The sequence below is a fragment of the Lagenorhynchus albirostris genome, chromosome 9, assembly GCF_949774975.1.
Source record: "Lagenorhynchus albirostris chromosome 9, mLagAlb1.1, whole genome shotgun sequence".
Lineage (NCBI taxonomy): Eukaryota > Metazoa > Chordata > Mammalia > Artiodactyla > Delphinidae > Lagenorhynchus > Lagenorhynchus albirostris.
Window position 1 is genome coordinate 685,830 of NC_083103.1, and position 12,767 is coordinate 698,596.

The window sequence follows — 12,767 nt, forward strand, 5'->3', positions numbered from 1 at the left end:
TGCCCTCACTGCTTCCCAGAGCAGTGCGACCCGTCCTTTAGTGGGTGACGGTGGTCCCGGGTTCCTGATCCTAATTCCCCCCCTTCCGGTGTCACCCTTGCTACACCTGCCCTAAATTCCCACCCCAAGTCCCCTTGGCTGTAACACCGTAGCCCTCAGCCCCAGACCTGTGCCCAAAGCTGTACCCCTTAACCCCCAGCCCCACCCTCACCTCCCTCCCTAAATCCCCCCCCCCCGCCCTCTGGGCTAGCATCTTCCCTAGCCTCAGCCTGTTTAACACATGGAGGCTCAGGGGAGGCAGGTGGGTCCCCACTGCGGCTGCACCCCAAGTGTGTGGCCGTGTGCATCTGCCCGGGGCGGAGGGCAGCCTGGACCGTGGGAGCGCCTGTCCTCTGCTCTCTGTGACTCTGCCCCCGATTCTGTGAGCTGGATGGGGGGACAGCTGGCTGTCTCCTCCATCTCTGGAAAGTGAGAAGTGGGTGTTCTCCTGGCCGGAGCATCCTGGCCCCGGGAACCCCGGCTGGCTTCCGGAAGATGCCGGGAGGAGGGAGGGTGGTGGCTCTGGACCTGTGCCCCAACAGGACCTGGCCATAAAGAGGCGGGGCGGGGGCTTTGGCGTGGACTGCTGACCCTCCCTGCCGGACTTTGCCCCCAGCCCGGCCCCCAGCTGTCAGTCCTTCCCAGGAATAGCCACCTTTGTTTGTTCCTTGAGAGTGTGGGTGGCATTGCCTACCTGCCCAAGCCCTGGCAGGCTCCTCTGTGGGCCTGGGGAGGGGGCCAGCAGGCGGCTGGGGCTCCCCTGGGGGCCCTGGGGCTGCAGGCACAGGCCCTCCCCCACCCAACAGTGGGGCACAGGCCTGGAGAGGCCACCAGTGACCAGGCAGGCAAACAGGCCCAGAAAAGGCAGGGCCTGCGTGCGTCCACTCGGCCAGCCCTGAGCTGGGATCAGGGCCTGGGGTCCATCCCTTCCACGGCCTGGCCTCGTCTTGGATTGAGGAAGGTGGGGTCAATTGAGGCAGAAATGATCACTTTCATATTTTAGTTTGGAAAGAGGCCACATTGGGGGAGGATATAGTGTTTCTTCCAGCTCCTTGCTGACTGCCCCTGGACAGGGTCCCCACCCAGGCATCAGTGTTCACCTGGGTGATTCTAATAATATTATCAGGTGATGCATCGTCTCAGCCACTCCCCAGCACGGTCCCCGAGACATTTTTTGGGGGGAGGCTGAGAGCTCTAAACTATTTTCATAAGAAGACCAAGTGAGCTGCCGTTTTCACTGGGCTCCCGTGGCACAGATGGCACAAAAGCCCCAGTGGGTGAAGCTGTTGGCTCAGCAAGGATCCCAGGGTGGCCACGGGGCAGGGTCCCCCGTCTTCCCCACACACTCTCCCAGGGAAAGAAGCGCTTTCAGCAAACGCTCCGAATTTAACTGACCTCAGTCTGGGCCCTGGCGCGTGAGGGGTTGGGTGGCGTGAGTGTCCTGCTGCGCTGGGCTCGGGTGACGGGCGAGGGGTGAGAACCACTGACCGACGGGCCGTCGTTGTTCACACCGGGGTTCTCGGCAGATGTTTTCTCCAAAATGAGAAAAACAGCAGACAGTCCTTGTTGCCACGGTAAACTCGAGCTCTCTAGTGGGAATGAGAATTTTGGAACCTGCCAGCATCAGCGAGACGGCTTCCCGACCTGAAGGCCTTTCTCCGAGTGTGTGATGGTGTGAGTTCCACGTGGACACGGAATGGGAGACTCTGAACCAGCGTTTTCCAAACGACCGATGCGCCATGTTACAGCATCACGGCGGCCAGAGACCCGTCCACGGAGTGAGATGGACCGAAGGTCCCCGGGGCCCCAGTGAGCGGTGCACGGGGTGGGCTCCCGGTCCAGACTGCAACCGCCCCGAGAGATGCCACGTGCTGGGGTTTGGTGTCGGAGCAGAGGAGAAAGTCCGCGAGGATCCCAAAAGGCTGTTCATGTGCTCTTGCCTTTCCAGCTGCAAGTCTGGGCGAGGCTGGATTTTCTCCGGATGCTTCGACCAAGACGACATTTCCCAACTGACCGAAGACAGACGCGGTGACGACGTCCAGCTGCCGCTGAGAAGCCTGACGTCAGGGAGAGTCGCAGAAACGTGTATTCATGCCACTCTTCTTACTGAATTTTTTTTTTTTGAAAATATAGTTTGTTGGGGTAAAAATGTTATTTATGTTAGCATGTAGTGTATTTATCTTTATTTTTAACTGAAATAAACATTTAAAAATTTTCTCAGTTTTATTGCCTAACATGGCAAATATCAAGAGATATCACCGTCATAAACCGAAGCTCTTTGGGGGCTCTCAGTGCTTTTCAAGGTGTAAAGGGGTCTTCAGGTGGAGGAGTTCATCCTGTCCTGCTGGGGACCCCCTTCTTGCCAACCACAATGCATGCTCCTTCTTAGGGGGGTCTCTGACCTTGGGGAGAGGCAATGTTGCCCCCATGCAGAGGTGCTGACCCATCCGGAGCAACCCACGATAGACCCGCCCCTCCCCGGCGTCCCAGCTGGGGGCTGCTTCCCTGACCTGCATTTATTTATTTATTACTTCAAATAAATTTTCTCTCTCTTTTGGAAAAATTATTCTTTTATTTTGGTAAAGTACACGTAACATAAAATTGACAATTTTAGCCATGTCTAAGTGCACAGCTCACTGGCATTAAGCACACTCGCATTGTTGTGCAAACTTCACCTCCATCCACCTCCAGAACTTGTTCATCCTCCCAAACTGATGCTCTGTCCCCATGAAACACTCACTCCCCTCCCCTCCCCCAGCCCCGGCTCCACCGTCTACTTCCTGTCTGTATGGATGTGACTCCTCCGGGGACCTCATGTGGGTGGAATCAAACAGGATTCGTCCTTTTGTTTCTGGCTTATTTCACTGAGTGTCCCCAAGTGTCCCCAATGTCCCCAAGATTCATCCACATTATAGTACGTGTCAGAATTGCCTTCTTTCGTGTACCCATTCGTCCGTCAGTGGACACGTGCGTTGCTTCCATGTTTTAGCTGCTGTGAACACGGGTGTGCAAGTATTTGAGTCCCTGCTTTCACTTCTTCTGGGGACGTACCCAGAAGTGGGATTGCCGAATCAAATGGTAGATCTGTTTTAAATTTTTTGAGGACCCTCCGTACCATTCCCACAGCAGCTGCACCGGTTTACATTCCCACCAACAGCGCACGGGGTTCTGGTTTCTCCACATTCTCGTCTGCACTTGTTATTGTCTGTTTTCTGGACAGCAGGGCAGCCTGGTGCGTGTGCTGTCCTGGCCTCTAGCTTGAGGTCCATTCCTGGCGGGCCCCAGGGCTCAGACCAGGCCCCTTTGCCACCTGCCAGATGCTCCCGCGCCCCACTCTTGCTGCCTCCTCTTCCCTGGGGAGCCCCTGTCCTTGGTGCCTGTCTGCTCAGAGGCCCAGGGGTCCTGCCGGGATGGGGTGTCCCGGGGTCTCCTGCCCCTAGAAGGGTCCCCAGAGCTTCCCCCGGGGCCCAGGTGTCTGTGTGTCTCGAGTCTCAGAGCCGAGGCCTGGAGAGCAGCTGGGGTTCAGGCCCAGGCCTTCCCGTCCTGTCAGGGAGGGCCCCAGCCCCCAGCCCCGGGGGGTGGGATGCTGGATGTGGGCCCGGGGACTGACGTTTGCCTGTCTTTCCGGTGTCCTATCTTTACTGTTCTGTGTGATTGCGTCAGGAGGTCCCCGAGGGCCAGGAAGCAGGTGTTTGTGGCCTTGGGCGAGCCTGGCCTTGGCGTCACTGTGAGTGGTGTGACGTCACCCCGCCCACGCCCACGTGGCAGGGGTTTGGAGAGACGCCAGACATGCTGATCCTTTCTGAGTGCCGGCCGTGCTCTACCAGCCCAGGAGCTGGACACGCAGACCGCCGTCCTGGCTCCTACAGAGGGGCCACACCCCGGCTCCCCCGCCCCTGCCTCAGAGCCCTGAGCCCCCGGTGCCCGGAGGCAAGGGTTCCCGCGCCTGCCTGCGTTTCCCTCGCGGTGAGCGGTGGATGAAGACGGACACCCCGGCCAGCTGGAGGCCACAGGGCTTCTCAGCAAGGGGCGCCCACCGCCTGGCCCAGGGGCAGCTGGTGGGCGGGCTGACGGGGACCTTCGTCCTGGAGGAACGTGGCGGGTGTGCGGGGCTGGCGACACCCTCGCTGGGTGTGATGAGCCTTCAAGGGTGTTGCTGGGTCTCCTCGTGCCCTGGCCCGCTGGGCGCTCCCCTCTTTCCCTGGCTGTCACCTTAGGTTGTTTTATGGGCTTGTTTTCCCAACAGTAGATCGGGGAAATGAAATCAAACGTTAGATATTCGCTGAGAACTTGATTTTTAACGGCTGTGGGCTGTCCTGGGGTCCAGCCTCACGGCCCTTCATCCATCCAGGCCCGGTGGCGGGACAGCAGGCCTTCGCTCCTGACGGTGGACGCTTAGGGGGGCGCTTATTTTCTGACGTCACAAAATGCTGCTCCGGGTCATCTCAATGTTCTTGCCCAGAAGCTCAGCTACTTCTCCAAGGAACCCTGGTGCCTTTTATGGGAGGATGGTGTTGAGAACCAAGAGGGGTTGTGCATCACATTGGGTGGTCATTGCTCGTGAGGTGTCCTGTTTGCAGGCCCTCTCGGTGGACAGCGCTAGGAAGACACCAACTGCATACACATCTATCACCCATGTGTCTATCTATCTATCTATCTCCCATCTGTCTGTCTGTTATCTATCTATCACCTGTCTATTATTATTATTATTATTATCTATTATCTATCACCTTTCTATCTACCTCTATCTATCTATCTGTCTATCTATCATCTATCTATCGTCTACCTGTCACCTATCTAGCTATTATTATTATCACGATTATTATTATCTATCACCTATCTATCTATCTATCATCTATATATCTATGTATCTATCATCTATCCTGTGTTTATGGTTTGAACACGCTGGATTTGAGGTGCTGTGCTGTGAGTGATGGCTGATTTATACCTGTGGCTGGGGACTCCCTGGCCGGCTGCCTCCCTGGAAGGCACTGTTGGCGGGTGGGGAGGGGAGAGGGAGGAGGAATTCCCGTCCCCTTTCTGGCTTCTTTTGGAGTCCTGCTGTCCCAGAGGGTGGCTTTTGGGTGGTCCCACCACCAGCTGCACCCTAGCCCCAGAGGCCCCTCCTCTCTGCTCCCCCCAGCCCTGGGGGTGGAAGCCACTTCCTGCCGCTCCCTCAGGGCCTCCTTTTGTCCTCACAACTTCCAGCACTTGCGTAACTAGCTCTGTGCTGAATCCTGTCTGTTTGAAATACCTTCTGTGGTTTCATTTTTCTGATGGGACAGTAATTGGTACTGGGTGGACTTCCGAGGTCAGTCCAGGGTCCAAAGTCAGGAAAGAGACTGGAGGGCAGATGGGCACCCTAGAGACAGAGCCCCAGGGAGGAGGGGATACCGTGAAGGCAGTGTTTGGGGGACCTGTCAGGCACGAAGCAGCTGCAATAGCAATGAGGAAAGAAAGGTCGCACATCAATGCCTCAGAGTCCACCTTCAGAAATTAGAAAAGAAAAAGAGCAAATTAAATCCAAAGTAAGTGGAAGAAAGGAGTATCGTTAATAAGATGAAGCAGAAAACAAAGTACTGGAGAAAAAAGCAAAAAGGACCCAAAAGCTGGGCCTTTGAGAAGGTCGATAAAATAGATAAACTTCGATCCAGACTGATAGAAGGAAAAGAAAGAAGACGCAAATTACCAGTATTAGGAATGAGAGTGGGGACATCACCACAGATTCTACAGATATTAAAAGGATAATAAGGGAATATTATGAACAATTTTCTGCCAATAAATTTAGCAACTTGGGTGAAATGGACAAATTCCTTGAAAGACATAATTCACTCAAGAAGAAGAAATAACTGAATAGGCTTATATATTCAAGAAATAGAAAACAAAACAAAACCAAAAACCTCCCCACAGAGAAAGCTCCAGGCCCAGACTGCTTCAGTGGTGAATTCCATCAAGCATTTAAGGAAGAAATAATACCAACTCTGCACAGACTCTTCCATAAAGACTGAAAAAGAAGAAATATTTTCTTTCTTAAAAATTTATTTATTTATTTTTGACTGTGTTGGGTCTTCATTGCTGCATGCGGGCTTTCTCTAGTTGCGGCGAGCGGGGGCTACTCTTCCTTGCGGTGTGTGGGCTTCTCATTGCGGTGGCCTCTCTTGTGAAGCACAGGCTCTAGGCGCACAGACTTCAGTAGTTGTGGCTCGCGGGCTCTAGAGCACAGGCTCAGTAGTTGTGGCGCATGGGCTTAGTTGCTCCGCGACATGTGGGATCTTCCCAGACCAGGGATCAAACCCGTGTCCCCTGCATTGGCAGGCGGATTCTTAACCACTGAACCACCAGGGAAGCCCCAGAAGGAATATTTTCAACTCTTTCTATGTGGCCAGTATTACCCTGATGCCAAAACCACACAAAAACACCCCACGGGGGAAGAAAACTGTAGAGCATCTCCCCCATGAACATAGAGTCTAAACAAAATTTTAGCAAATCAAATCCAGCAACATATGAAAATCATGACTAAATTTTTTTCCCCCAGGAATACAGGGTGGGTTTACCATTCATGAATCACTATAATTCACAATATTACCAGACTAAAGAAGAAAAATTATAGGATCATCTCAATAGATGCAGAAAAAGGCATTTAACAGATTTCAACACCACTTCCAGATAAAATCTGTCAGCAAACTAAAAATAGAAGAGAACTTCCTCAACCTGATAAAGAGCATATCTACAAAAAGCCTACAGCTGGAGTCATACTTACAGACTTAACGCTTTTCCCTGGAATCAGAAACAAGATCAGGATATCTGCTCTTATCATAATCAACATTGTGCTGGGAATCATTACCAGTACAACCAGGAAGAGAAAGAAAAAAAAAAGAACTAGACTGGAAAGGAAGAAGTTTAGTTACAGGTAACATGATCTTCTATGTAGAAAACCTGAAATATACAAAAAAAGCTACTATAATTAGTAGGTGAGTTTATCAAGGTTGTAGGTACCACAAAAATCAACTGTATTTTTATATATTAGGAACAATCAGAGATTGACATAAAAAGACATTTACCATATGATAAAAAACATGAAATGCTTAGACAAAAATCTGACAAAAGAAATGAAAGACCCATACATTGAAAACTATAAAACACTGCTGATAGAAATGAAAGATCTAAATAAATGGAGAGATATACCTTGCTCATGGGTTGGAGGACCCAGTATTACTAAGATTTAATTCTTCCCAAACTGGTCTATATATTCAATGCAATCTCAGTCAAACTACTAGCAGACTTTTTCTTGGTAGAAATTGACAAATCGATTCCAAAATTCAGATGGAAATGTGGAGGACAGAGAATAGCTAAACAAAACAAAACAAAACAAAACCCACAATTCTGGAAAAGAAAAACAAAATCGGAGGGTGAGCATTAGGTGATATTAGAATTATTGCAAAGCTACAGTGATCAGAACAGTGTGGTATTAACACAAAGATAGACAAATAGATCAATGTGACAGAAGAGAGAGTCCAGAAATAAATTCACACGTATAAAAAACTAAATTTTTACACAGGAGCAACACAGGGAAGCAAGGATAGCCTTGTCCAGAAGGAGGTGGAACAATTGGGAAAGGAAAGGAAACTTCAGGCCATGCCTCACGCCATACGCAAAAATAATCTCAGAATGCATTGTGTAAAACCTAAAGGTATAATACTTCTAGAGGAAAATGCAGGAGAAAATATTTGTGAACTTGGGTTGGGCAAAGCCTTCTTACCTATACCCTATCATCCGGAAGGCACCATCCATAAAAGAGTAAACGGATGAACTGGACCTCATCAAAATGAAAACCTTCTACTCTTCCAAAGACACTGTTAAGAGACTGAACAAAACAAGCCACAGAGAGGAAGAATATTTGCAAAGAGTATCTCTAGTACCGAACTGCTATCTCGAATAGATAAACCACTCTTAGATCTCTGTTAAAAGTACCACCCAAATAACCCAATAAGTAATTGGCAAAAGATCTGAGCAGACACTTCAGCAAAGAAGATAGGTAGGTGGCAGATAAGCACACGGAAGTGTTCTCAACGTCATTAGTGAATAGAAATGCAAACTCGAACCAGGATGAGATACCACCATGCACCTATTAGAACAGCCAAAATGGAAAAGGCCAAAGGCATGGCTGGGACGGGGTCGGGGAGGTCTCATCCACTGATGAGGGGATGTGATGCACAACCGCTCTGGAAACAGCCTGGCCGTTTCAGAGAAATTGGAACACGCACATGCCGTGCGGTCCAGACACTCCGCTCCCAGGTCAGTGCAAAGACACCTGTGCACACGCTCATGGCAGTGTGATCTGTGATGGTCCCAAACTGGAAACAGCCCAAAGGCCATCAGCAGCTGAAGAAATAAACACTTTTATTTCCACCCAAAAGAAAGCCACTCAGTCATAAAAAAGAATGAACCATTCCTGCAAGCAACATTGTGGATGCATCTCAAAATAATTATGCTGATTCTGTGAAGAGCTAGCGGCAATAATGGCAAACAGAGGAAGTAGCCAGAGACCAGAAGCTGGAAAATCAGAATAAAAACCAGTTGATGGGGACTTCCCTGGCGGTGCAGTGGTTAGGACTCCGCGCTTCAACTGCAGGGGGCCCGGGTTTGATTCCTGGTCGGGCAACTAAAATCCAGCAAGCCGTGCAGCGCGGCCAAAAAATAGGAAAAAAAAAAACCAGTTGATGATCCCCTGAGAAACTGACCACCCATGTCCAGAAAGCAGATCCCCACAAAGTAAGCTTTCTCTTCCGCCCCAACGTGTGTGAGGAATACGGGCTGACCCAGTGAGCGGAAATAAGAGGGAAAAATTCAAAGTTTACACGAAAGTACAGAAGAGACCTCAGAATTTATAATAGTCAAAAGATATGGATATATCTGGAAAATAGGCCAGGGTTTCAAAGGCTTTTGCTCCACTGATTTGGAAGTGGTGCTTTCCTAAGGGTTGTCTGCTTCGATAATCTCTCCAAAATAAAAGTCACCTTTTTTTGGAAAAAAAAAAAATTATGCTGAGTGAAAGAAGCCAAACCAAAAAACAGTACCTGTGTATGGATCTATTTACATAAAATTCTAGAAAATGCAAGCTAACCCTTGGGGCCAGGAAGCAGTACGTGGGGAAGGGGTATGGGATTTCCTGGGCGACTGCTGTATATACATTGACCGTCCTGATGGTGGCGATGGCTTCAGGTGTGTATTTATGTCAAAACTGATCAAATCAACACTTTATTGTATATCAATTTCACCTCTGTAAAACTTCGAAAAAATATTTCAGATTGGTTCTGTTAGACAAAATTTTGTCCTGAGTTTTCCAGACCAGTGAATCCTAAGTGTTTTCCTTCTTGCAACAGAATATCATAGCCATAATTTATAATGGCTGCATGACGTTCTAGAATTAATTTAGCAGTTAGAGATCTAAAATTAATCATAAAAATATATTCAAGCCAAAACTATAGCGATGGTGGAAAAGATCAGTGCTTGCTGGGGTTTTGGTGGGGAGGGTTGAGGAGGTGAAAGGAGATTTGATACATAATGGGGGTGCATGACACTACGTATTTGTCAAAACCCATAGAACGTTGCAGCACAAATAGTGAACCTTAATGCATGCAAAATACAAGAGCTAATTAGGAGGTTGAGGGATCCCAGGATGGCGTGCAGAAATGTGACAAAGCAATCTAACTGTATTGCAAATGGATGAATCAGCTTCACTGGTGGGGGGGTGCAGGAAAAGCGGGGGATGGGGGGAGGTGCTCTGTCCTTGCGGAACCACTCCAGGAAGGCAGGAGAAGCAGATTCCTCCCCTGGGGCTATGACACCACCCAGGAACCTGATTTTCTGTTACTCATACTGGTTTCCGCAAAGAGCAACAGTCAACCTTCTTGAAAAATGGTCACACAATTGCCAAGTGGTGGACAGCGTGGGCTGGGGGCAGAGAGGACCACTGTGAGTGGCCTCTGGCTGGGCGAGCTCAGGGGGCTCTTTCACTTTCTCCGATCATTGGTTTCCTTGTCTCTAGAATGAAGTAGTGTGAGCATCTGCCTCCCAAGGTTGTGGAGGACTTTAATGATAAGGGGGGGTGATTGAGTACCTGGCCATCGCCCAAACACAATGAACCCTCATGAGGTGGGAGCCCTGTGGAGCTACTACAAAAGGCACATCCCACCCCTCCTAGAACCCTCATGAGGTGGGAGCCCTGTGGAGCTACTACAAAAGGCACATCCCACCCACCCTAAAGGCACATCCCACCCCTCCTAGAGATTTTGTTCGTTTGTCCACTCATTCACCCATCGATCTAGCCATCCATCCATCCATGCACCCATCCACTCATCCATCCATCCATCCATCCATCCATCCATCCATCCACCCATCTACCCATCCACCCACCCATCCACCCATCTACCCATCCATCCACTCACCCATCCATCCATCCATCCATCCGTCCACCCATCCATCCATCCATCCATCCATCCATCCATCCATCCATCTACCCATCCACCCACCCATCCATCCATCCACCCATCCATCCATCCATCCATCCACCCATCCATCCATCCATCCATCTTTCCATCATCCATCCATCATTTACCCACCTATGTATCCACTCATTCACCCATCTACCCACCCATCCATCCACCCATCCATCCATCCATCCATCCATCCATCCATCCATCCATCTACCCATCCATCCACCCATCCATCCATCCACCCATCCATCCCTCCATCCACCCATCCATCCACCCATCCATCCATCCATCCATCCATCCATCCATCCATCCATCTACCCATCCACCCACCCATCCACCCATATACACATCCATCCACTCACCCATCCATCCATCCACCCATCCATCCATCTACCCATCCACCCACCCATCCATCCACTCACCCATCCATCCATCCATCTATCCACCCATCCACCCATCCACACACCCATCCATCCATCCATCCATCCACCCACCCATCTACCCATCCACCCACCCATCCACCCATCTACCCACCCATCCATCCATCCATCCACCCATCCATCCATCCACCCATCCATCCACTCACCCATCCATCCATCCATCCATCCATCCATCCACCCATCTACCTATCCACCCACCCACCCACCCATCTACTCACCCATCCATCCATCCACCCATCCACCCATCCATCCATCCATCCATCTATCCATCATCCATCCATCATTTACCCACCTATGCATCCACTCATTCACCCATCTACCCACCCATCCATCCACCCACCCATCCATCCATCCACCCACCCATCCATCCACCCATCCATCCACCCACCCATCCATCCATCCACCCATCCATCATTTACCCACAGATGCATCCACTCATTCACTCATCTAGTCACCCATCCACCTAGCCACATACCTACCCAGAAGCAAAGTTATTGAGTGACTACTGTGACGCTAGCCCACAGAGGAGCCCACATAGGCTGCTGCCCTCAAGGTGCTCACAGCCTGAAGGCCACAGGGGTCACACAGTGCAGCCAGGTTGGTGAGGAAAATGGTCAGTGTAAGGACCAGGTCTCGAGGCGGGGATGACTGCTGGAAGGTGACCGGTCTCCTGAGGTGCAGTGGCCCTTTACCCCCAAGGAGGCCGGGCCTGTGCCTGCCTGCCCTGCGGAGTAGAGCCCGCTGACCTGGCCCTGGTCTGAGAAGGGTCTACACATATGGATCCTTGTTCTTTTACAGACCCCCTCCGCCCTTCCTCCCTCCCACTCCCTGATGAGTTGCCCTCCCCCGCTGCCCCCGTTCCCCGCCCTCCCACTTCCTGATGAGGCAGGGTTTGTGGACAGATCGCTGTGGCCAGTTGTTTTAGGCTACATTTCGTGACGTCTCTGTGGCCTCCTCCCTGTGGTCAAGACTGTGATTTCCGAGACTGTAGTCCTGGGAACAGTGTCCTGTTGGGGTAAACACTGCTGGGTGTGGGCCCTGGCGGGGGGAGGCCCGGGGCTGCCCAGGCCGGTGTGCGTGTGTGTGTGTGGGTCTGTGCCCCGGGGGGGTCCACCTGACTGGTGGGCAGGCAGTCAGCCCCCTCAGCAGCCCCCGACTGTGGCTGGCCAGAGTGGTGTCCTGGTGGCCTTTGGGCGTCACAGCCTTGTCACAGAGGGACGCTGGGCAGTTTCCTCAACTCTGCCTCAGTGAAGGGTGGGGGTCCCGGTAGGGCAGGAACGGGGCTCCAGCACACTGAGTGGAGTGTCACAGGCCGAGGGGCCTCCTCCTGCATCCACAAGAATTAAAGTGATGGATGGATGGACATGTCTAAGCACCCAGGTGTCCTAGTCAGGTACTTTCCAGGGACTTACCTTCTAGGGACCCGCCATGACTGAGTTTGCCCAGCGGCTGGGAGACTGACCAGAGGTCGCATGGGGGCCCCAAGCCCTCCCCATCTCCTCCCGCCAGCCCCATCCCTCCTGCCCTCTCGTGCCCACCCCAGTCTGAGTGCCTAATGGCACTGCTCACGGGTCCCACCCGAGAACCTGCGTCTGTGCCAAGAGGGGTGTGGGCCTTGGGACACTGGCTTCCCCACCCAGAGGGTCCATGGGGCTGACCTTCTCAGACCCAGGGGGGACCCAACCCCACCTTCTCAGACCCCAGGGAGGACCCCACCTTCTTAGACTCGGGGCTGTGCTGCGCGTCCTGTCTTTGGCCAGGAATCTCTGATTCCCACCAGGGCAGACGGAGC

At 51.6% G+C, this 12,767-nt stretch overlaps 1 protein-coding gene across 1 annotated transcript; it reads left to right on the forward strand.

Moving 5' to 3' along the window:
* Window positions 1-10,663: 10,663 nt before the first annotated feature.
* LOC132525973 (guanine nucleotide exchange factor subunit RIC1-like) lies at window positions 10,664-11,353 on the forward strand (the record flags this gene model as incomplete). Its single annotated transcript, XM_060159590.1, has 1 exon — window positions 10,664-11,353. A coding segment is annotated over exon 1 (690 nt), but the record flags the coding sequence as incomplete, so codon positions are not given.
* Window positions 11,354-12,767: the final 1,414 nt, after the last annotated feature.